At 41.5% G+C, this 25,884-nt stretch overlaps 2 protein-coding genes across 4 annotated transcripts in view; both read left to right on the forward strand.

The window, feature by feature from the left end:
- Positions 1–4,431: 4,431 nt before the first annotated feature.
- ing4 (inhibitor of growth family, member 4) lies at positions 4,432–13,601 on the forward strand. 2 transcript variants are annotated; one of them, XM_058405194.1, is made up of 8 exons: positions 4,432–4,705; positions 7,875–7,946; positions 8,057–8,223; positions 8,490–8,589; positions 8,710–8,824; positions 8,956–9,100; positions 10,731–10,792; positions 10,919–13,601. In XM_058405194.1, exons 1-8 carry the CDS (start codon positions 4,669–4,671, stop codon positions 10,956–10,958), a joined length of 738 nt encoding a protein of 245 aa, XP_058261177.1. In that variant the 5' UTR covers positions 4,432–4,668; the 3' UTR covers positions 10,959–13,601. The 2 variants fall into 2 exon arrangements, with proteins under 2 accessions (XP_058261177.1, XP_058261176.1); XM_058405193.1 differs by having other exon boundaries at positions 4,433–4,705; positions 8,490–8,604.
- A 2,450-nt stretch (positions 13,602–16,051) lies between these two features.
- The window catches only part of iffo1a (intermediate filament family orphan 1a), an 18,165-nt gene continuing 8,332 nt past the window's right edge, over positions 16,052–25,884 (forward strand). Inside the window, exons 1-5 of one of the 2 annotated variants that reach the window (XM_058405300.1) lie at positions 16,052–17,131; positions 23,280–23,340; positions 23,958–24,053; positions 24,159–24,299; positions 25,072–25,262. In XM_058405300.1, the coding sequence (XP_058261283.1) occupies positions 16,224–17,131; positions 23,280–23,340; positions 23,958–24,053; positions 24,159–24,299; positions 25,072–25,262 (1,397 nt within the window). In that variant the 5' untranslated portion in view covers positions 16,052–16,223. The remainder of the gene's footprint in view (positions 17,132–23,279; positions 23,341–23,957; positions 24,054–24,158; positions 24,300–25,071; positions 25,263–25,884) is intronic. The other variant, XM_058405299.1, reaches the window with a different exon arrangement.

Raw genomic sequence — 25,884 nt, forward strand, 5'->3', positions numbered from 1 at the left:
TATGTTGTGTTATTATGGCATCCCAAAGGACATAAGGGCTACCCACGCTCACCTCCAGAGTAACAGCTGGCTTCATGAAAGGTCTAAATTCCGGGTGACATCCAGAGTCCAGTGGCCAAGTAGAGCAGGCTGATCAAGAGAAAAGCAATTTCCATTGCTATGTCAGTACTCTACAGTAATAACCTGAGGGAGTGATTCCAATTCTTGCCCTGGGCTGAATATGCCCAGAACTCCCTTTGCCGCTCAGCCGCACAATTAATCCTCAACTCAACTACCTGTGGTAGACAAGTGGTTCTGGTGTAGTGAGCAGCATTCACCAGAGGTTCCAATGAGCCACGCAAGCCTACAAGGAACAGGACAACCATCATAGACAACCTACCCCGAGGTACCACCCAGGGATCTTGGGTGTAGGCAGCTTGCCACCTGAGAGTTATGTGGCTCAGGGGTAGCGTGGCCTTTGAAAATCCCACTCCTTAACAACTCTCTCTGGGTTCTGTTAGGTCGACTAACACTACATCTACCATAACACACCATGGTCTACAAACATGACCGCTATGGACTCTACCTGCACTTACAAATTTAATGTCACCAAATTGCACTTCACGTGTTTTCATTCATCATACACTCATTGCTCACCTTCAGAAACCACTTTTGGTTTCAGCCATGTTGCAGAATATCTGCTCAACTACTTTAGAGTTCTGGTTCTGGCCCTACATGATGGATATTAATAAGTATTTCCTCTTGTTCGTCAGTGGATCCTTGCAAGAACAAATTGAATAAAACCCCACCTATAACACTTGTAACAGTTTATTCCTAGTTAGATTCCCAAGTCAAAGGCGAACACTTCGGGTACCACTTATTTAATTTTCCGTTCATCAAGACCTCTGATTACACAATGCAACATCCTAGATTTTATTTAAACCACAAATTCTACTGGGTCATAATGCCTGGTCTTTCTTCTAAAATGATTACAATTACAAACTTAAATTACAACTGTAACTACATTTTGTACCACATAAAATAAAACTAAAATAAAACTAATAAATAGTGCTTGGAGTTGGGGGGGGTGCACCTGTCCAACTGCCCATTTATGCAGATAACCAATCACCCTATCATTCAGTAGCAAGTGCCAAAAATCATCAAGACACAGACCAAGAGCTTCAGCTAATGTTTAGATCATTAGAATAGAGGACAAAAAACTGATTCAAGTGACTTTGAACAGGGCATGGATGCTGAGTATCTCAGAAAGAGCTGAACCCCTGAGATTTGCACAAATTATAGTCTCTAGAGTTTACACAAAATGGACATTTAAGTGACACTTCTACATCAGAAGAAGTGCTGTCAATTGGCTGACTCTCTCTGGCTTATTGGAAAAGGACAACTATTTCACCTCACTTATTGGACAACTTACACAATCCAGTGAAATATACTATACATAGTATTTAGCCTCCTGGTGATCCAGCGGCAGGATCCTGTGCTCTCATTGCCGTAGCCCGGATTCGATTCCTGGGCAGGGTGCTAACTCAGCCACTGAAGAGTTAACTCTTAGTGTCGGTCCCAAGCCCAGATAAATGGGAGGGTTGCGTCAGGAAGGGCATCCAGCGTAAAACCTGTGCCAGATCGAAACGTGTGAACCAAATGCACTGCTGTGGTCACCTCAAACAGGGAGCAGCCAAAAGAACAACAACAACCTACGATACATAGTATTTGAACTGTTGCATTGGGATAAGTAGGTATGCCCTGAATGTTGTTAGTGGTCTAGTGGTGAACATAGCTGCCTTCCAAGCAGCTGACCTGGGTGTGATTCCTGGCCAATTTGTCACCTTTAACCTGAATGTTCAAAGGCTACAATGACAAGATTGCCATCAAAGAAAGGCAAAGGAATGACAGAACAGGAAATAATCAGCTGCTTGAACATCCATTCAACAGAGCATGGTGTAGGCTTCTCTGTAAGTTAGCCTGCTAACTTTGAGTGCATATTTTCCTCAAACAGTCAGCCATATAGCCAAAAAGCTTTTTTCTGTCCATTTTTAAACCAGTTACCTTTCATGTGTGAGATGAATGTGATACCGGCAACACTACAGAAACCTGGACCTGTTCTGGGGAACAGCAAAGAACTTATGGTGGTATAGTGGTGAGTGTAGCTGCCTTCCAAGCAGTTGACCTGGGTTTGATTCCTTTAAAACCTTTAACCTGGATGTTGAAGTGCCCCAATGACAAGAATGCCATTATTAAAAGTTAATGGAACAGGGGTGTCCAGTTCTTCTCAGAAAGGGCTGATGTAGGTGCAGGTTTTCATTCCAGCCAAGCGGAAACCACACTTGAGTCTACTGAAAGCCAAGATCACCTGATTAAACAGGTGGAATCAAGTGTGGCTCCTGCCAGATTGGAATAGAAACCTGTACACCAGCCCTCTGAGGAAAAGATTGGACACCTCTGCAATGGAACAGGAAGAAATCAAATCCCTGCAAATGACTCGCTGCGTTGCTGGAGCTTTTACAAATCAATGCCGGTTCAGTTGTTTGCACTATAATAATACCCAGCTTCTGGGTCCTGCATTTGTTTGATGACTAAAAATGGATTTACCAACAATCTAGCCCCTTCTGAAGTGCAGGACTAAAATTAGAAAATGATATTATCTTAGTCTGCTACTCTTCGATGACCAAGCACAGAAATAGGTGTTGCTAAAGCTGCTTAAATGTGTGTTTTAAGCTTATAACATAATATATAATATTCCAAAGAATAATCTTTTGGTTATAAGTAATAAATAGGTTTATTGTACAAAAGAGAACCACATTTTGGCAGACATCCTTATCCAGAGCAACTTTCATTTTATACAACTGAGTGTTAAGTGCCCGGCTCTGACAACTTGTTGGACCTAGGATTCAAACTCACAACCTTCCAATCGGTAGTCCATTGCCTTAACCACTTATCTACCACATCCTTTAAAATACACAATATTACAGAGTCAGTGGACAAAAAGACAGGCATGTGACTAGAGTGCCAAATGAGAGGGACCCCCAGTTGGGAAGCTCACTCTAAGTGGTTATATATCAATTAGGTTCCTGAGAATGATTTTTGGAACAATAGGAACGCATCCCTGGAGACACTGAGGCTTGGTGGTTAGCATGTTTGCCTCACACCTACAGGGTTGGGGGTTTGATTCCCATTTTTGTGTGGGTGTTCTCCTCGTGCCTCAGTCCAAAGATGACGTGGCTGATTGGCATCTCTAAACTGTCTGTGGTGTGTAGGATCGTGCCCTGTTCCTGTCCATGGTGAACGCTGCCTTCTTCTCTGAGTCTCCTGGGATAGTCTCCAGGTTCCCCACAGCCCAGTAGGATAAGTGGTGTAGAAAATGTATAGGAAAAGGTCTCCTTTCCTTTTATATCTGTAAATCAGATGTATGTATAATAATGTAACAAGCAGTAATCTACAAGCAGTAATATAATAAGCAGTAATCTACACAATCTACACAACTACACAGTGAGTAGAGTGATTTGTCATGTCCATTTGGTTAACGGTGGCAAGAAAATTAAAATATGTATATGTATAAAGCACAATTTGTGTCACAGCGCATGTATATAAATATATACTGTCTTATTGTCTGCACAGTGCTGAGAAGATTGTACGAAAAGCCCTAAAACTCTGGGCTATTAAGTAGGAATGCATTTTCCCTATATATATATATATATATGTAATATAATGAACCGCAGTCTGAAAAACATTGTGTAAGATAAAATAGGAAATACACGATATGGCCAAAAGTATGTGAACACCAGACCGTGTCCACATGTGCTTGTTGAGCATGTCCTTCAAAACCATGGCTATTATTAAGGAGTTGTTCCTCCCTTTGCAGCCTGTTTTCTTCTGGAAGGCTTTCCCCTAGATTTTTGGAGTGAGGCTGTGAGGATTTATGGTCATTCAGACACAAAGAGCATGTCGTGTGAGAAGGTCAGGTATCCAAGAGGTCAAGTGTTCTTCTCCAACCTTGGCAACCCATATCTTCATGGAGCTCTCTTTGTGCACGGGGACGTTGTCATACTAGGATAGGATTTAGCCTTTTAGTTCCAGTGAAGAGAATTCTTAAATCTACCTAAAAATACCAGGTCATTTTTGACAATTTCTTCTAATATTACAGCAACACAACATTCTACTGGCTATAGTATAGTTGATACATAACTAAACATGTGCCAAGCTATTTTATTTTATTTTTTTAAATAAATAAATAAAAGGCCACAGTAAATTATAAATTGAGGATTCATATAAACGTTTTTAAATATTTTATCGACTGTTTGATGTTTTAAGAAATTTTTTTTTTTGTTTGTTTGTTTTCAGACTCTTAACATCGCGCGCAGGAACAGAACTAATCCTGCGTGGTCTCTCCGGGTTTCCGTAGAATTAGCATTAACCAATCGTTGATTCGTCTGATCGTTGTTTCGATTGTCGATTTATCTTCCCTTTCCAGGCCACACGGCAGCGCGCAGTTTATCTCTAACAACTAAATGTGGAGAAACTAATCCATTTGATCTCGTGTGCATGTGAAGAATCGTTAGTCCGTGCGTAAATATCACGATTAGTAAATCTGGCACAAGTCGGTTTTATTTGGGGTTTATTAAAACGACAGAAGAAGCACGGAGCCCGGAATAACTTTTGTTTGTGTTTTCCAAGATGGCGGCTGGAATGTATCTGGAGCACTATCTGGACAGTAAGCCTATTGTCTTGATGTGAATGCAGAGTGTATTAGTTTAAAGCGGATAGTTTAACACACTTAGCCTTTTAGAAGGGTTCTAGAATGATAAAATCACAATAAACAGCTCTGTTTACCTTCCCGTGTCGCAGAACTGCGTTAGCTCGTCTAGGAGATAGCGCTATGCTTGGTGTTAGCATGCAGGCTAGTCAGCAGATCCTGGGAGTCTGTTCACTGTGCTTTCTGTTGTTCTTGTTGTTTCTTATTATTATTATTATTATTATTTCACATGGCTTGTACTGTAAGATATTGCTTATATCCTCCAGCTGCTCAAAACGTGATAACGATTTAAGCGGCCAAACAGGTTAAAGTAACGAAGTGAAATGGCTTCCCTGTTCAATATACAAGTACACCCTATGTAGTGTCCCTCACTAGGGAGTAGGGAGTGATTTTATATTGCACCCAGATTCACCCAGGTAACATTTCAGCAAATAACCATTCCTTCCTTAAGGAGTTAAAACATCTTGGGCCACTAATACACACTATATTGGCAAAAGTTTTGGGACACCCCTCCAAATCACTGAATCCAGGTGTTTTTCAGGGCCTGGGCTCGGCCCCTTAGTTCCAGTGAAAGGAACTCTTAGTGCTTCAGCTTCATACCAAGACATTTTGGACAATTTCATGTTTTGTGGGAACAGTTTGGGGATGACCCCTTCCTGTTCCAACATGACTGCACACCAGTGACCAAAGCAAGGTCCATAAAGACATGGATGAGTGAGTTTGGTGTGGAGGAACTTCACAGAGTCCTGACCTCAACCTGATAGAACACCTTTGGGATGAATTAGAGCGGAGACTGTGAGCCAGATCTTCTCGTCCAACAACAGTTCCTGACCTCAAAAATGACAGCGCTTCTAGAGGAATGTTCAAAAATTCCCATGAACACACTCCTAAATGACTAAATGCTGTGGAATGGATTCAGTGTCCTGGTGCAGGGAAGGTTTGGGATGAAGAAGGTGATTCAGTGACTGAGTCGATTCTTCTGCTCTTTATTCCACACTGGAACTGTGTGCTAGTCGCCATGGCGTCTTCCATTGTGAATCTTGTCCAGCTCTGAAGTCGTCGGCTGATGGGTTGGATTCTACAGTATTTTCGAGACGTGCATATGTCGTGCTTTTTGACGTCTCGCCTGGAAACAAAGCCATCATGATTCTCTACTTCCCTCATGCAGGAAGGAAGCCCTCATGTTTGTGACTGTGACGTTGAGAATCAGCTAAATGTTGGATTTCCCAAATGATGTGAAGTTCACGGACTCATTCTTTTACATGACTTTCTTAAACGAATAATCTATGGTTGCACTCTGGTCTGTTTTTGTAGGGGCTTCATGCTTCTCACACTCCTAAACAAAATGAACTGGGATTGGTTGTTTTACATGTCAGTCAGGACCCTTCATGGGCAGTCCTTAGTCAGTAAAAGCTGCTATGGAGTCCAGACTTTCTGTTGTCAGTCTGAAGATTTGATTATGTGAGACTAGGCTGCGTTTTCGGTTTTTATCTTTCATATTTTGATAAATGAATCTACGTCCGAATTATTATTTTTTTTGCCCTTTACTCGTCCTTTTAGTTCTGTGAGCTTTGCCTTTTATGGAGGTTTGTGGGCGTCGCCAGATCTATATCAGATGTGCCACACAGGCACCTGGTCATTTATACATAATTAACGTTTAGAAATGTGCAGTCAAGTGCACAGAAAGTGTTTAAATCCTTTAAAAAATTGGGACTGATTTTCCTTGTCTCTATCCTTCGAGCGGATGTGATGTGTCTGGGCCCGTGTGTGTGTGCAGCTGGACATCAGACTGGACACATGCAGTGGTAGGGAGCGCTGAGTTTTTTGTGCCTGTGTGTTGGGGCATGAAAGCTGAAAAGGTCATCAGGATCAAAGTGGACTCCCTGGAGTCGGTGCTAAACTGACTCAACTCTTGCTCATCACTGACCTCCTCCTCCTGGTCAAACAGCATAGTCATGCAGTCCATCCATCCATCCATCCATCCAGAGTGTGAGAGAGGGAGTGGGGGTAGAGAGAGACACATTGGGGGAGGGGCGAAAGAGAGACCGAGGCACTGAGAGAGAGACACATTGGGGGAGGGGCGAAAGAGAGACCGAGGCACTGAGAGAGAGACACATTGGGGGAGGGGCGAAAGAGAGACCGAGGCACTGAGAGAGCGACACATTGGGGGAGGGGCGAAAGAGAGACCGAGGCACTGAGAGAGAGACACATTGGGGGAGGGGCGAAAGAGAGACCGAGGCACTGAGAGAGAGACACATTGGGGGAGGGGCGAAAGAGAGACCGAGGCACTGAGAGAGAGACAGATTGGGCGAGGGGCGAAAGAGAGACCGAGGCACGGAGAGAGAGACACAGTGGGGGAGGGGCGAAAGAGAGACCGAGGCACTGAGAGAGAGACACATTGGGGGAGGGGCGAAAGAGAGACCGAGGCACTGAGAGAGAGACACATTGGGGGAGGGGCGAAAGAGAGACCGAGGCACTGAGAGAGAGACACATTGGGGGAGGGGCGAAAGAGAGACCGAGGCACTGAGAGAGAGACACATTGGGGGAGGGGCGAAAGAGAGACCGAGGCACTGAGAGAGAGACACATTGGGGGAGGGGCGAAAGAGAGACCGAGGCACTGAGAGAGAGACACATTGGGGGAGGGGCGAAAGAGAGACCGAGGCACTGAGAGAGAGACACATTGGGGGAGGGGCGAAAGAGAGACCGAGGCACTGAGAGAGACACAGAGGGAGTGTAAGACACTGATGGAGGGAGGGAGGGAGAAAGTACTGGAAAAGGATGGATAATATACTGTACTGGATCTTCGGGGGCGGAGCTTCAAGAAGATGGGCTGGACTCATTCAAACATCACCTAATCAGAAGAGACTTATTAGAATATTGGAGAGGAAAAGAGTAATCTCGGCGAATACGCCTGTTGAGGTTTTTTTTTTTTTTTTTTTTTTTGAGTAAGACGCGATTGAGAAACCTTCGTTCTCATCTTGATACCAGCCCATGTGATGTCGGGGGTTCAGTCACTGTTAAAGTCAACTTTAAAATATAAATAAATCATTTTGCATTTTAATATAAGTCAGAACGCCTGCACTTTTACACTCTCACCTAATCAAGACATTTTTTTTTCTGTCTTTAGGTATAGAGAACCTTCCATTTGAGCTTCAAAGGAATTTCCAGCTCATGCGAGACTTGGATCAGAGAACTGAAGGTAAAGGTGGTGACATGTAGTGAGAATGAAAAACACTGATGATGATGATTTTTATTATTATTTACAGGATTAATGTTTGTATTATTTGTTGTTGTTCTTGATTCATTTAGATCTGAAAGGACAGATCGATTCCCTCGCTCGCGACTACACGGCAAACGCCCGGACCTTGTCCTCCGAGCAGAAACTGTCTCTCCTGAAGCAGATCCAGCAGTCCTACGGGAAGTGCAAAGAGTTCGGGGACGACAAGGTCCAGCTGGCCATGCAGACGTACGAGATGGTCAGTTCGAATTTCATGGGACTTCATTATTAATAATCACACAGTAGCAGGACATCTGCTGTGTAAAGGTGGACTCTAGGGCTGGGCCTAAAATATATTTATATATTTTGGTCATTTTTTGGAAACTACTGATGATAAATTCTATCCAGCGCTCTGGTATAGATTTATTCCAGAGTTAAAAGCTGAAGCTGTTTAATATTTAAAGCAATTTTTGTTGCCTCGCTGTATCTCAGATCTGAGTAACTCTACCCCCCCCACCCCCTCAGGTGGACAAACACATCCGGAGGCTGGACACAGACTTGGCCCGTTTCGAGGCAGACCTCAAAGAAAAACAGATCGAAAGCACAGACTACGATTCTACCTCCAGTAAGGGAAACAAGAGTAAGCGCTAATCATTACGCGTGTAGCTCCTGTCTTCTGGATCTCTTGGAGTATGATGATGACGCGTTTATTTGTTCTTCATGACCACTGTGCTTCGTTTTGAAGGTGACCTTCGGGGCCCGAAGGAGAAAAAGGTGTCCCGCACCAGGTCAAAGGTCAAAAACTCCGACGACGACTGCAGTCCTAAGAGCGGCCAGAAGAAAGTCAAGCTAATGCAAACGTAATTCTAGCCTTTTCGTGTTTCTATACTAGGAAGGATTGTTGCTAGGCAACCAGATAAAGTCACCTGATATATATTTTTAGTGCACCAAGTACATTACAGTCGCAGGTGGAATTTTTTTTCTCCTGCAGAAACGAGTTCTCATCTCCAGCTGTGAATTTCGGCAACGTTCACCCCTCGGATGTGCTGGACATGCCGGTGGACCCGAATGAGCCCACGTACTGCCTGTGCCACCAGGTCTCCTACGGAGAGATGATTGGCTGCGACAACACTGATGTGAGTTAAACCTCTCATTTATTTTACGTCTAAAAAAAATCTCAAGTTATGTGTTTGATTTGTTTTGATTTTCATTGTGTGAGATAAAGCGGTCTTCTTTTGGTCATAGATTTTTAAAAAACCCTGCTGCTGTCATTTCTTTATAGACTTATATAGTTTCATATTTTAGGTAGCTTTATCTCCCAGTTAATAGCTCATGTTATTCATAATATAAATCATTCTTTCTTATTCCTTGGTTCGTTCTTTCTTTTTATTGTAAATTTGAATGGAAAGGTCTGCAGATTTGCCCAAATTGTCCAAAACATTGTCATTAATATATAATCAATTATAATCCATAATCGGGAGGGGAAATGAAACGGGACAAAACCATGAATGTGTGAGAAGTCGTCACAAAAATGATACTTGGACACAACAGGGTTCAGATAGACAAAATAATCAGGGACTAAACACAGTACAGGTGAAGACAGGAGGGTAACGAACCAATCACAGGACAGGTGCAGAGGCAGGAGGGTAACCAACCAATCACAGGACAGGTGCCGAGGCAGGAGGGTAACCAACCAATCACAGGACAGGTGCAGAGGCAGGAGGGTAACCAACCAATCACAGGACAGGTGCAGAGGCAGGAGGGTAACCAACCAATCACAGGACAGGTGCAGAGGCAGGATTAGGGGGAAAAAGCAGATGTGGAACCAAGAACAGAGACAGAAAAGGGAAAATCATGACTAATAATTGTGACGATGTACTAATAGCTTAATATTACAGCAGAAAACTTTTAAAATGTTGTTTGGAATATAAACCAGCACCATGTGGATGTTTGATTTGTTCTTCAAACTTTCAGATAGAAGTGATACCCCAGGTTTTCAAGAAATATTTGTCAGGATATTTATTTATTTATTTATTTATTTATTTATTTATTTATTTATTTATTTGTCTCTCTTTGTTGACTTAATATTATTTATTATTTATATTTTAATTTATTGCTTTTTAATTTTTTAATTTAATTTATTGCTTTTTAATGTAGCTTCTCTTTTACTGCCCCTGCCCAAAAAAATTAAAATTTATTTATTTTTGTCTATTTATTTCTTTAATATTATTTATTTATTGCTTTTTTTTAATGCTGCTTCTCTTTTACTTCCTCCCCCCCAAAATAAAATAAGATTATTTATTTCTTTAATTTTATTTATTAATTTATTATAGCTTTTTTTTAATGTCATTTCTCTTTTACTGCCCCCGGCCCAAAAAAAAATAAAATAAGATTAATGCATTAATTTGTTTGTCTCTATCTATTTATTTATTTGTCTTTTTATTTATTTATTGGTTTGTTTGTTTATTTTGTTATGTAGCTTCTCTTTTACTGCCCCTCCCACAAAAAAGATTTATTTATTTATTTATTTATTTATTTATTGATAATATTTTACACACAAACAACCACAACAAAGTCACATGATCCTTCTCTTGGCTCAGAATTAACATAATTCACCACATACTATGTATTTCGAACCTGGGACTTTTTATTGATTTGGGGATCATAAAGGAAATTAGGCCCAGAACTCTGAGGGATCAGGGATATGATGTGTGACATGACGTTATCTCTCTCTCTTTCCCCCCATCTCTCTCTCTCTCTCTCTAGTGTTCCATTGAGTGGTTTCACTTTGCTTGTGTGGGCCTGACCACCAAGCCCAGGGGAAAATGGTGAGTGGTCATGTGATCTGAAACTCTCCCTCTGCACATTTATAACAGATGTTTGAACAGTATGCATGTTTTTGTTCTGTTTGTTTTTTATGTTTATTATCTGTTTTTTTTCCCCCCATCATATAGGTACTGTCCCAGATGTTCACAGGAACGTAAGAAGAAGTGAACCTTCTTTTGAAGAAGAAGGGGAAAAAAAGAGAGATACGAAATATGGAAGAGAACGAGATGGAAAGAAAAGGAAATGAGGTGCAAAGCGCCTCCACCCCAACACACTCTCTGTTTCTCTCTCTATCTCTCTCTCTCTCTCTCTCTCTCTCTCTGTTTCTGTTTCTCTCTGTGTCTCTCTCTCTCTTTCGCTGTCTCTCTCTCTCTCTCTCTGTTTGTTTCTCTCTGTCTCTCTCTCTATAGACACTAATCTAGATTCATGCTCTGCTTAATCTGGTGCTTGTCCTCCTCCCTTCTATCCTCACTTTCTTCTCTCTGTATAACAGAAAGCAGGGATGAAGGACGGATGGACGGAGGAGCTGTAGTTTTAACTGTAGCTTAATTTATGTCTCCAGTAATGATCGTTACTTGTATTTTTGTTATTTTTTGTTGCTTTTTTTTTTATTTTATATATATATATATATATATATATATATATATATATATATATACATACATGTTTATTTTATTTTGAATTGTTCGGTTTTGCTTTTTAAAGCGTTTTCCTTTGTACAGTTACACAAACACAGCAGTAGATGAAATCAGGGAGCACGACACTCAGATACGCTATTTTACTAGACTTGCTGTTCTTTACCAAACGGTTTTCAAGTCAAACACTGGCACAAGACGAACCTGTACACAAACCTAGTTCTTCTTAGAGACTGTTTTTAAATCTCCGACATTCTCCTTTCGTTTTTCATTCCTTGGGGATTGGTATTTTTATTATTTCTTTTCCCGTCAGTATCGGATACGTGCGTCCACGTCGGCTATCTTTCCCCATTCGGAACCAGTATTTGGGGGATACACACACACACACACACACACACACACACAACGCACATAAACCAGTGACTTTCACTTGTAGGACGCTAATCCACATTTCAGGTTTATTCCACAACTAGCTGCTGTGAAGGAAATTTCCTCTGGTGCTCATTAACGTTCACTATTCAACGAACGGAACTTTCCAGATTCGAAAGGATGATGCTAGCGCAAAAGCGGCGAAGAAGTGCTTTTTACATTTCACCTAAACGACGCCTTCGTGTTATTAATCCCGCTGTAAACTCTCTGATATGGATTTATGTTATTCAGTTTGACTGGATCTTGGTGCTGTTAGGGATCTTAGATCATAGGTGATCGCTTAAAGGGCATGAACGTCATGGTTACACTCGTGCTAATCTCTCCATCACGTGGCTGGTGCCAGAGGTTAAGGTGCTGTTCTCTGTAAATCACGACCTTCTTATTTAAAAAAAAAAAACAAACAAAAAAAAACTCGGTTTCGATATTTAATACGTCGTTTTGCTAACACTTTATTTGAAGGGTACCTACGTAGGGTCTGTAAGACATCCATAAGCTATGCATAAATGTTTTATAAGGCAGCGCTGGATGAAAGGTTCGGGTCGAAACCCCGGTGAGGTTTTGTGTGACGGAGAGAGGTCGAGCGCTCATTAGCATGACTGTTGTTCATTTCAGATTATTGCTTTGTTTTTTATTAACAGGACAGTGAAGAGATGTCCGCTGGCTACAGAGCGGCGTTTTCAATACTAACTGAAGTACCGCTAGAGTTTGTAGGATTTTAATATATATATGTATTGTTATCGTAAATGAACAGTTTGAACCTCTGATGGTTCAGGGATCTTATGTGTGATATGACAGTCCCCCCCCCCTCCTCCCTTTCTCTCTCTTGCCCTCTCTCTCTCTCCTTCTCCATCTCTCTCTCTCCCTCCCTATACCTCTTACTATCTCTCTCCCTTTCTCCTTATCTTTACCCCTCTCTCTCTCTCGCCGTCCCTCCCTATACCTCTTACTATCTCTCTCCCAATCTCTCTCCTTATCTTTACCCCCCCTCTCTCCGTGCCTCTCTCTCTCTCTCTCTCCCTCCCTATCCCTCTCTCCCTCCATCTCTCTCTCTCTCCTTGCCTCCCTCTCTCTCTCTCTCTCTCTCTCTCTCTCTCCTTGCCCCTCTCTCTCTCTCTCCCTCCCTCTCTCTCTCTCCCCATCGCTCCATTGAGTTGGTTTCATTTTGCTTGTTTAGGCGTGAAAAGGTTCATTTTTATCTTTGATTTTTTTTCCCTGAGAAGGAGATGATAATTATGTAATTGAATCTTTTTAATAGTTTTCAGTACAAATTGAATAAAGCAATGAAGCACTTGACTTCTGTAAGAAGTAGCTGCAGTAAATCCTCCTAAAAACAGGGCAGATGGACACTACAGACCACAGAATAACTTAACAGTTTAAAAAGGTCAGTATTTTACTGAGGTAAAGACCAAGCATTAAATTACACGACAGGTATCACAAAATCTTACAGGTTTCGACCCGGAATCCTCTGGTATCGCTCTGTAAAAGATTTATCCCAGTTTTAAATAAAGTGTTCCCCGTAGTTTCTCGTAGCTCTTTAATTCAGTGTGCTTATTCCGGCTGATTTGCTGTCTCCAGGCATCGTGTGTGTTAGTAGAATCTGATCTCAGCCTGAAGGTGGAGTTTTGCATGAAGTGTTAGTGAAGGTACTCTGACTGTAAATTTGATTGTTCCAGAAGTTTATACTAATGTCAGATGCTCTGTTTAGTGTCTTCCATGTTGACTGAACAACGCTGATGTCTGAAACAGATTTGTGTGTGTGTGTGTTTTTATTGAGTCGAGTGTGAGAATATTACGGTTAAATAACTGCTTGGAAACATGAATAACCAGCAGTGCTGTTTCCTATTCTCTTATATATACACACTTTCACATACACACATCCTCTTACATACACACTCTAACTCTCTCTCACACACATATACACACACACTCTCACATACACACTCTTTCACATACACACATCCTCTTACATACACACTCTAACTCTCTCTCACACACACTTCATACACACTCTTTCACATACACACATCCTCTTACATACACTAACTCTCTCTCACACACATACACACACACTCACATACACACACTTCATACACACTCTTTCACATACACACATCCTCTTACATACACACTCTAACTCTCTCTCACACACACATACACACACTCTCACATACACACATCCTCTTACATACACACTCTCACATACACACATCCTCTTACATACACACTCTAACTCTCTCTCACACATCACTTCATACACACACTCACATACACACATCCTCTTACATACACACTCTAACTCTCTCTCACACACACTCTCACATACACACTAACACTCACTCACTCACTCAACACTCCCGGGCTTCCCAGTCACCAGATCTGCACCCAGGAGAACACTTTTTAGGTTTCACAGCATGACAGTCCAGCTGAAAAATCTGCAGGAATTGCATGATTCATTCTTCTAAACATGGACCAGAATCTCAAAGTAGTGTTTCCAACATTCATGAAGAATTGAGGTCGAGCGAACCCGAGTGAGAGGCAGGTACGAACCCTTGATGGTACCATACACACACACTGCTAAGTGGTGGTGATGATAAAGTTGTTTAAGGTGTAAGATCTAGATGTAAATATCAGGAAATGTATATAATCCTCTTTAGAGCTCAAACCCCAAAAGTCCTTGGCATTGTTCCAATACTTTTGGAGGGGCAATTTATGTATATTTATATTTAATAGGAGAAATACTTTCAGTGTGAGGAAAAAGCTAATGAATCAAAGGGATTATTCATCTCTCGATCTCAAACCCAAATGTCTTCAGAGTAAAGCAGAAGCAGAAGAAATGACCTAGACTGTAGATTTCTCAGAAATGTGTCCATTAAAGGTCAGGCTTCTCTCCATTTTTCAGCTAATCCACCTTATTGTAGAGTGTTTCAGAAGTCTTTATTATTATTATTATTATTATTATTATCGGGGTCATGATGGTTCATGATAGCCTTTTATCTGTTCACTATCACACTTCTGAGACCACAAACAGCATCACTGGTGGCTTTATGTAAGCACCTCATGGCTTCTGCTGGACTGGACTGAAGACCTGCATCCACACTGGCCCTTTGTGGACACTATGACTGGACACACCTCAGATCTACGTAGTTTCAAACTGTAAGCCTGACATCTGTTCTTCTGCTACATAAGAGAGAAAGGAGAAAGAAAGAAAAAGAGAATGGGAAAGAAGGAGAGAGAACAAGAAAGAGAAGGAGAAAGAAAATGAGACGGAGAAAGAAAAGGAGAAAGAAAGATGGAAGGAGAAAGAGAAAGAGAAAGACCTTTTCTTTCTCTTTCTCCTTCTCTCTCTCCTTCCGTCTTTCTCCTTCTCTCTCCCTCTCCTTCTTACTCCTTCTCTGAAGCAAGGAAAGGAGAAGGAGAAAGGAAAAAGGGAAATAGAAGGAGAAAGAAGGAGAAAGAAAGACGGAAGGAGAGAGAAGGTGAAAATGAAGCAAAGAAAAGGAGAAGGAGAAAGAAAGACAAGGAGAAAGATGGAAAAAATGGAAAGGAGAAAGGAAAGGGGAAATGGAAGGAGAAAGAGAAGGAGAGAAAGAAAGACAGAAGGACAAAGAGAGGAGAAAGAAAAAGAGAAGGAAAAAGTGAAGGAGAAGAAAGGACAAAGAGAAGGAGAGAGACGAAGAAAGAAAGAAAGAAAGAAAGAAAGAAAGAAAGAAAGAAAGAAAGAAAGAAAGAAAGAAAGAAAGAAAGAAAGAAAAAGTGAAGGAGCAAGGGAAGAGGAGGAGAAAGAGATAGAGAAGTAGGAGAATTAATAACAGCAGAATAAAGAGAATAAATGTGACTGAGATGTTGATATTGTTTATGGATACTTGTCTATGTGAGATGATTTAGATCTCGGGTTATTGTTTTCTCTGAGAGAGAGGGGGGGGGGGCGACTTCAGCCGATCAATTTGAACTGCGCAGTGGTTTTTGCTGCTGGCTGACGTCAGTGTTATCGGTACCGTAAAACTCGGAGTATATTGCGCAAAAGAAAAAGAGTGAAACTAGTAAAATCCACTACACTAGAAAGTAATTACACAGTTAAACGGTTAAACTAGTCATACGGGTTAAACACTTGGTCTTTCTTGCACGCCTGGTGCGCAGGGGAAAAAAACCCAGATAACTTTTGTGAGGAAGGTATATTACTGTAAACCCGGTAAACTGAGCCGCAACTGCGTCTCGTGTTTATTATCGAGTCCTCGCGCACACTTGATTAGACTTCTCCTGTGCAGCATCTCTACCTCTGCGCAGCCTAAATAAACAACCATCAGACTTGTTGTTTTTATTTAATATTTCACAACTTCACATATTAGCTGTCGAGGTGAAAACGGAGTTCATGCCAGATTTCGAGCACTTCCGATTTTCCTACTCTAGAATGAATCCCATCTTGGGTGAAAGCGCGTACGCGGTCCAGCAGCCGCAGAATCCCGGGATGAGTTTATCGGACACGGACCCTGGCTTTTTCTTTGGCGATACCGGACAAGATAGTTTGGATTCAGGCTATCTGTCCAGCAGCTTTCCGTATTTACCCTCCAGCGGCTCACTGCACCGAGCATCATCTCTTCTTCCTCCTCCTCCTCCTCCTCCTCCTGCAGCGGCTCTGCGCAATGATCTCGGCTCCAACATCAGCGTCCTGAAGACTCTGAACCTGCGATTCCGCTGCTTCTTGGCCAAAGTGCATGAGCTGGAGCGCCGAAACAAAGCCCTGGAAAATCAGCTTCAGCAGGCCCGAGAGGCTAATAATAATGATAGAGGACAAGGTAAAAGAAATTGCGCTGTCCACTTAGGACCAGACAAGTTCACAGCAAGTTCGAATGCAAATGATTCTCCAAGCTTGACCAGCACTTTACTAGGACCAGCACTCAATGGCTCGGGACTCATGCCGAGAAACAAGATCCTGGTTGGAAATTTGGACTCAGCAGGTGTGATTGACTCAAATTCCAATCTTTCCCCGTTATTCCCCTTATCTCCAGTTGATCCCAAATCCATCTCCAGTATCAGACATAGTTATGATGCCAGTGGGACAGAAAGGTCCACAGCTCAGCTTCATCCCACGTCGGTGTGGTTCCACAACCCCCCTGGACGGTTCAACAACAGCTGGGATTTGAGGGTTTCGGGTCCCAGAGTGTCATGGCCGTACCAAGACGGGGTCGGGGTCCAAATCGACACCATCACACCAGAAATCCGGGCCCTTAATAACGTCCTGGCAAAAGTGAAGCTGGAAAGGGACGAATACAAGCAAAGGTCAGTGTAGCATCACTACACTAACAAATCTCTCCATGGTTTAATATTCTCTGAGCAAACCATCTAGAAATCTAGCTGAAAATTCTAGCTTATAGTTTCAGTCCTGTTCAGAGCATCCTGACCAATCACACTGAGGCTTGCACGATATATTGTTTACCGAATCTAATCATGAACGTACCAGAAAAAGTAATAATGTATTATTTTCAGCCTTAATATAATATTGCATTCTGTATACAGTAAATATATTCAGACAGATATCCAATTGGGTTTTTTCTGGGCCGTCGTCCAGCCGTGGGTCCGGTTTTTAGCATCTTTACCCTAGTGAAAATGACTGTAATCCTAATGGAAATACTGAATGTCTTGATATTGAAGGAAACGTTTCTACAAATTTAGTCAAAGTACCGGAGACATTCACGTTTATGCCGTTTGCCAGACGTCTTTATCAATGAGTGCGTCCTGATTCTGATTCACAAGGCCACAGAGTAAAGGATGTAGGGAAGTAGAAAGAAAAGGAGACAGACAATAAGTGCTAGTTTTAAGTACTCCAGGAAGAGGTTTGAAGATGTCCAGTGACTCAGCTTTCTGGACATTTAGGGGAAGTCCATGTTCTGGCACCATTACCTCTGTGCCAGAACAGAGAAGAGTCTTAATACCCCATTAAATCTTAATCTTAAACTTATCATGCACTTCTGCTTAATCCATTATAAGTTTTTTTTAAAAATTCGTCACCTTTCACAGTTATTTCTCGCTACACTTCCAGATCGATAAGAGACTGTTCTCCAAGACTGATATCAAGTGACCGTGACTAATCACGATTCAGGAATCTTATCTAATTGGATGAGGATCATATTTGGACTACTTTGGATCGAATGTGTTTTCATGCACTGTTTTGTAAAGAGCAAATTCTTTTGCTAGCTTGAAGTAAAAAGATGACCTGCATTAAATTTAAAATTAAACCAAGGAATCGTACACTTAGAGCTTACACGCAGACAATTCTTGTTAAATTCATTAATATCAGGAACTGATACAGCCAATATATACAGTGAGGGAAAAAATGATTTGATCCCCTGCTGATTTTGTACATTTGCCCACTGACAAAGAAATGATCAGTCTGCAATTTTAATGGTAGGTTTATCTGAACAGTGAGAGACAGAATAACAACAAAAAAATCCAGAAAAACACATTTCAGAAAAATTATACATTGGTTTGCATTTTATTGAGTGAAATAAGTATTTGACCCCTTTGCAAAACATGACTTAGTACTTGATGGCAAACCCTTGTTGGCAATCACAGACGTCAGACATTTCTTGTAGTTGGCCACCAGGTTTGCACACATCTCACATCTCAAGGAATTTGGACCCACTCCTCTTTGCAGATCCTCTCCAAGTCATTAAGGTTTTGTGGCTGACCCTTCAGCTCCCTCCACAGATTTTCTATGGGATTAAGGTCTGGAGACTGGCTAGGCCACTACAGGACCTTAATGTGCTTCTTTTTGAACCACTCCTTTGTTGCCTTGGCCGTGTGTTTTGGGTCATTGTCAGGCTGGAATATCCATCCACGACCCATTTTCAATGCCCTGGCTGAGGGAAGGAGGTTCTCATCCAAGATTTAGCGGTATATGGCCCCGTCCATCGTCCCTTTGATGCGGTGCAGTTGTCCTGTCACCTGGGGATGGTGTACTTGAAGTCATAGGCAGCATTCCTCCTCCTCCAAACACGGCGAGTTGAGGTGATGCCAAAGAGCTGGATTTTGGTCTCATTTGACCACAACACTTTCACCCAGTTCTCCTCTGAATCATTCAGATGTTCACTGGCAAACTTCAGATGATCCTGTACATGTGCTTTCTTTAGCAGGGGGACCTTGCGGGTGCTACTGGATTTCAGTCTTTCACGGCGTAGTGTGTTACCAATTGTTTTCTTGGTGACTATGGTCCCAGCTGCCTTGAGATCATTGACAAAATCCTCCAGTGTAATTCTGGGCTGATTCCTCGCCGTTCTCATGATCATTGAAACTCCATGAGGTGAGATCTTGCATGGAGCCCCAGACCGAGGAAGATCGACAGTCCTTTTGTGTTTCTTCCATTTGGGAATAATCGCACCAACTGTTGTCACCTTCTCACCAAGCTGCTTGGCGATGGTCTTGTAGCTCATTCCAGCCTTGTGTAGGTCTACAATCTTGTCCCTGACATCCATGGACAGCTCTTTGGTCTTGGCCATGATGGAGAGTTTGGAATCTGATTGGTTGCTTCCTTCTGTGGACAGGTGTCTTTCATACAGTTAAGGAGCTGAGATTAAGAGCACTCCCCGAGAGTGCTCCTACTGTAATCTCAGCTCCTTACCTGTATAAAAGAGACCTGGGAGCCAGAAATCTTTCTGATTGATAGGGGATCGAATACTTATTTCACTCATTAAAATGCAAATCAATGTATAACTTTTTTGAAATGTGTTTTTCTGGATTTTTTGTTGTTATTCTGTCTCTCACTGTTCAGATAAACCTACCATTAAAATTACAGACTGATCATTTCTTTGTCAGTGGGCAAACGTACAAAATCAGCAGGGGATCAAATCATTTTTTCCCTCACTGTATGCTGCAGTACTGACTCTCAGACATAGAAAATAGATCATTCCATTATAGGTTTATTCTCCTCTCTGGGCTGATATAATGCGCTCCACTCTTCTCTTCTGTGAAGGCTTCTCCTTCCACTAGATGTTGGATTGTGTCTGTGGGGATTAGAGAAGGAAGAAAGGGAAAGAAAAGAAGGAAGGGAGAAGGTGTTCAGCTTGTAAAATCCTGTTTCCTAGTTCCAAGCGGTTACTGCAGTAGTGTTAGTGACTTCATCAGCTTTCCCAACAAAGGATACTTCTCAGAAATATAATTCTTAAAATATCATCAGATGAAGATGAAAAGGGAGAAGGGGAACCGATTTTACCCAGAAGGATCAGTTTCTGCTAAAATAAACAGAACATTTGGCCAGATTGTGTTCGAATCTGGTCACTTACTCAATATTGAGATCTTTCCTACCAGTGGCCATCAACATCTATAACTCCTCCCCTTTCAGAAGAGAGCAGAGTTGACCAAATGAAAACTGAAAGTATCAAAATTTACAGTTACAGAATTACCCCTTGTTGTTCCAACACGACTACACACCGGTCAGTCAGTCATTCTCCGCTCTAATTCATCCCAAAGGTGTTCTATGGGGTTGAGGTCAGGACTCTGTCCAGGCCAGCCAAGTTCCTCCACACCAAACTCACTCATCCATGTCTAAGGGGTCATCCCCAAACTGTTCCCACAAAGCATAAAATTGTCCAAAATGTCTTGGCATGAAGCTGAAGCATTAAGAGTTCCTTTCACTGGAACTAAAGGGCCGAGACCAACCCCTGAAAAACAACACCTGAATTCAATGATTTGGAGTGGTGTCCCAAAACTTTTGGCGCTATATATACACTATAAAGTCAAGTTCATCCACACCAGACTCTGTCATCCATGTCTTTATGGACCTTGCTTTGTGCACTGGTGCACAGTCATGTTGGAAGAGGAAGGGGCCAGCTCCAAACTGTTCCCACAAAGTTGGGAGCATGGAATTGTCCAAAATGTCTTGGTATGCTGAAGCATTCAGAGTTCCTTTCACTGGAACTAAGGGGCCAAGCCCAGCTCCTGAAAAACAACCCCACACCATAATCCCCCCTCCACCAAACTTTACACTTGGCACAATGCAGTCAGACAAGTACCGTTCTCCTGGCAACCGCCAAACCCAGACTCGTCCATCAGATTGCCAGATGGAGAAGCGCGATTCGTCACTCCAGAGAACGCGTCTCCACTGCTCTAGAGTCCAGTGGCGGCGTGCTTTACACCACTGCATCCGACGCTTTGCATTGCACTTGGTGATGTATGGCTTGGATGCAGCTGCTCGGCCATGGAAACCCATTCCATGAAGCTCTCTGCGCACTGTTCTTGAGCTAATCTGAAGGCCACATGAAGTTTGGAGGTCTGTAGCGATTGACTCTGCAGAAAGTTGGCGACCTCTTCGCACTATGCGCCTCAGCATCCGCTGACCCCGCTCCGTCAGTTTACGTGGCCTACCACTTCGTGGTTGAGTTGCTGTCATTCCCAAACACTTCCACGTTCTTATAATACAGCTGACAGTTCACTGTGGAATATTTAGGAACGAGGAAATTTCACGACTGGATTTGTTGCACAGGTGGCATCCTATCACAGTTCCACGCTGGAATTCACTGAGCTCCTGAGAGCGACCCATTCTTTCACAAATGTTTGTAAAAACAGTCTGCATGCCTAGGTGCTTGATTTTATACACCTGTGGCCATGGAAGTGATTGGAACACCTGATTCTGATTATTTGGATGGGTGAGCGAATACTTTTGGCAATATAGTGTATGTATATGATATAAATTGTAAATTTTAACTTTTATTTAATGTATCCTTAACGATCAAGTGCCAGAGGCAATATGAAAAAGAAACCTTGAGAGAAACCAGGTTCAAAAAAGAAACCCCTCCTCATCTGGGGGACAGTGGAGATGTGATTATGAATCATTTCTTTTCTATAACTATGTACAATATGGTCAAAACCATGGTTTATGGTTAAAACAAACAGGATAAATAAGAGCAAGTGCTTCAGTGTTCAGTCATCGTTTGAAGATGGTCAGTGACATCTATGGGAAGTTCATTCCACAACCTCGGTGCCAGAACAGAACAGAGTTTAGATGTAATACCTACCTCTTTCCCTGAGAGATGGTGGACCAGTCGGGCAGTGCTAGTAGATCTGAGAGAGTGAGGTGCAGTGTGTGAATTAATATAAGCTTTGAGGGTTAGATGGAGCTGGTCCATTCTTGGCTTTGTAGGCAAGCGTCAGTGTTTTTAATCTGTTACCAGAAGCCAGAGGAGGAGTAGCAGTGGGGTGGTGTGGGAAAACTTTGAGGCATGTTGAAAACAAGTCACGCAGCTGAACTTTGGATCATTTGCAGTGGACGAATTGCATTCAGTGGTAGACCTGCTGATAGAGAGTTGCAGGAGTCCAGTCTCGAAAGACTGAACAAGCACCTTAGCAGCCTGTGTGGATAAAAATGGCTTTCTGATGTTGTACAGAAGAAACCAACATGAACATGTGACATTATTAACATGGGAGGAAAAGGACAGTTGATTGTCCATGGTCACCCCGAGGTTGAGAGCAGTGGCTGAAGGGGAGATCAGAGAGTTATATATCAGTTTATAGTCTATTTGTACTTCCAAGGTTCCTGTAGTAGCTCTTCAAACAAATCTGTGAAATTCTATCAATCCAATATTTTAAGCTTTTTATAAGGTCTTAGTTATTTTAAGAACAAAAAGAAGGTTTTTTGAGAACAAAATATTTTATCATTTATCTGCACTTCTCCTGGACTGTTAAAACACTTTACTCGAATCCATGTTAAAGTAAACAATACTAAAATGAAACACTTTGAACACACACACACACACACACACTACTCAGTTTCACTTCTGCCTCCTCCCTCTGTCCTTCAGCATCTGCAATGCAGCATGACTGTGGATGCTCCTAGTGCCCAAGAGGATCGTTTCACTTTCCTTTATTTCTCTACACTTTAGTTCATCTATTCACATTCACACCAATCCAGTCTAGATCTATATAAACATTTCACTTCATCCCAGCTTAATTATAGGTCAAATCTAATTCAGTTTAAAATCAGAATCAAGTGTTCACACTGACTGAAATGTAACTTTTATATTTGTTGAAAAATAAAATAATGTCTCGTCAGTAAGCTCAAGTATAAGAAATGAGCATTCTATAAAAATGTGCTTATGAGATAAAAACCCTTATTTGCTGTAGTAAAATGTTTTCTGTTTATGGCTGTCTGAGTCAAAAGTGCAGAATCTGTCATTAAATAGAATTTACTCAATAAAGTCCGAACTAGGTGGAGTTTTGCTCACACTGTGGCACTAAGAGTAGTATTTCAGTATGTATAAAAGTCACCTCAGATGGAAATCTATACATTCTACAGTTTAATGCTTTAAATAAAACTATATTATGAAGTTTTTTATTCCCGTACGATCCGATAGAAGTGAACAAAACTCACAGAATCACACTGAATTCTTTCACATGAATACAGGTGTGTTTAGAACGTTGTATTGTTTCCTGGCAGGTGGGAAGAGGAGTATACTGTCAGACTGGACCTACAGGAGAAGATCGCAGAGCTAGAAGAGGTAAAATATGAGATCGGATTTGACTTTGAACACAAAGTTGCTGTGACTGATGTCGAATTCAACTGGACTAAATAACATTAAACCACTGTAACACAGACACACACACACACACACAGACACACACAAATACTTTTAATTGTGAAGATGTTTGTGCTGATCAGGCATTTTCTGATCCAGGAATTCTAATCCTGTCAGCAAAGCTCAGTTCAGTGCAGGCCCGGCTCCAGATATGAGAAGAAGGGTGGGCCGAGTGATATTCCAGGTGGGCTGGGTTGGGGGTGGTGGTGGTATATTTATAATTAAATTATATATATATATAATAAAATAAAATTATGTATATAAAATTATACTTTAAATAAGAAACTAAAACTTCCAGTAGGTGGCAGCAATAAAGTTCACATATAGTTCTAACAAAGTTCCCTGGCTTTTATTGTCGTTATTGCGAAGTAAATGTGTTGGTCAGTTGTCTCAACAGGGCCCACCCTACGCCCCAACCAACCCCCCCACCCACCTGAAGCCGGGCCTGGTTCAGTGTAGGTTTAAGGTTATGTTCTAATCAAGCAGTAGACCCACCTGAGTCCACATTCAGTATGCTAACGTTAAATGTATGTATCCAGGACCTGTACATGAGTGAGATGTGTCAGGATAAACTGGCTCTCCAAGTGAAGCAGCTGAAGGCTGAGCTCATCGTCTTCAAGGGTCTCATGAGTAACGTGGGTTAAATTGAGCATAACATTTACACTTTATTGTACGTTAAATACAACTTATAATTATCTGTACACTATTTATAGAATTGCTTTGTTTGTTAATCCCATCAGAACCTCTCAGAGTTGGACAGTAAGATCCAGGAGAAGGCGATGAAGGTGGACATGGACATCTGCAGACGGATCGACATCACCGCACGCCTGTGTGATGTGGCCCAGCAGCGGAACTGTGAGGACATGACTCAGATCTTCCAGGTATCCAGAACACTAACAACCATCTGTAGAAGGACATGATGTATCAGGACACTAAATAAAACTCTCTGTATGATGCGTGTCACAGTCTGATTTATTCTAATGTTTATTAATGTTTCAGCAAAATACCATTCAAGAAAATCCAGTAATGTGTCACTTAATCATGTAGCTTCATCATATTCCTTCACTTTTCCTCTCTTCTCTTATTGAACATCCTCCTTTTCTCATTTTAAAGGTTATATTATATATAATATATATTATAATATATATTTGCCTTAACTCTCTCTCTCTCTCTCTCTCTCTCTAATACTGTCTCTCTCTCTCTCTCTCTCTCTCTCTCACTCTCTCTCTCTCACTCTCTCTCTCTCTCTCTCTCTCTCTCTCTCTCTATCTATCTATCTATCTATCTATCTGTCTGTCTATCTATCCCTCTCTCTCTCATCATAAATATGTGCAATATAATAGTCCTGACCTTTTTTTTTTTTTATAAAATAGATAAATCATAAGTCATTTATTTTTCTTTAAGATTTTTGGGGTGCGCTTCCTGTTTGATATTGGCCACACCTACTTTTGTGATGTCATACAAATAAAATGTTATTGTGCATATAAAATACATGTTATTTCTATCAGGGATCAGAAAACATGGCGAGACTTTGATACTGCTTGTAATTCTGTAATACTAAATACTCTACAATCTTCTAGTTCTTAGTAGTTATACTGTGTGTTGCCATAGTAACCATGTCACATCTCACATAAAATCCCTTTCTCACATTAGCAGGTGGCTACGCCTCCCTCGACACTGACCCGCTGCCACTGCAAACAGGCCTCACAGACTAATAAACCCAACAGTGCCGAGGACTCGGTCAGCACTTCTGTTAATGAGGAGAGCAAGAACAAAGAGGCGGAGCTTTGTGGCTCATCCACCAATCTGGTCAATGAAGAGATGCAGAGGATGCTCAACCAACTGTAAGTGTCTGAGACAAACATCTCATTTAAAAGGTTAGTAAGTTCACTGAGGAGAGTGGAGCTTATTGAAGCTGAGTGTCTCGGTGAAGCTGACAGATGTATTAACGAGGACACGCTACATGTGTCGGGTTAATTACCTGTTTTCTTTATCAAATATGTCATTATCTATCTATCTATCTATCTATCTATCTATCTATCTATCTATCTATCTATCTATCTATCTACCTGTCTGTCTGTCTGTCTATCTATCTATCTATCTATCTATCTATCTATCTATCTATCTATCTATCTATCTATCTATCTATCTATCTATCTATCTATCTATCTATCTACCTGTCTGTCTGTCTGTCTGTCTATCTATCTATCTATCTATCTATCTATCTATCTATCTATCTATCTATCTATCTATCTATCTATCTGTCTGTCTATCTATTTCTCTCTCTCTGTCTATCTATCTATCTATCTATCTATCTATCTATCTATCTATCTATCTATCTATCTATCTATCTGTCTATATATCTATATCTGTCTGTCTGTCTGTCTATCTATCTATCTATCTATCTATCTGTCTGTCTGTCTGTCTGTCTGTCTGTCTGTCTGTCTGTCTGTCTATCTATCTATC

This window comes from Hemibagrus wyckioides, linkage group LG12 (assembly GCF_019097595.1).
Source record: "Hemibagrus wyckioides isolate EC202008001 linkage group LG12, SWU_Hwy_1.0, whole genome shotgun sequence".
In the NCBI taxonomy this organism is placed as follows: Eukaryota; Metazoa; Chordata; class Actinopteri; order Siluriformes; family Bagridae; genus Hemibagrus; species Hemibagrus wyckioides.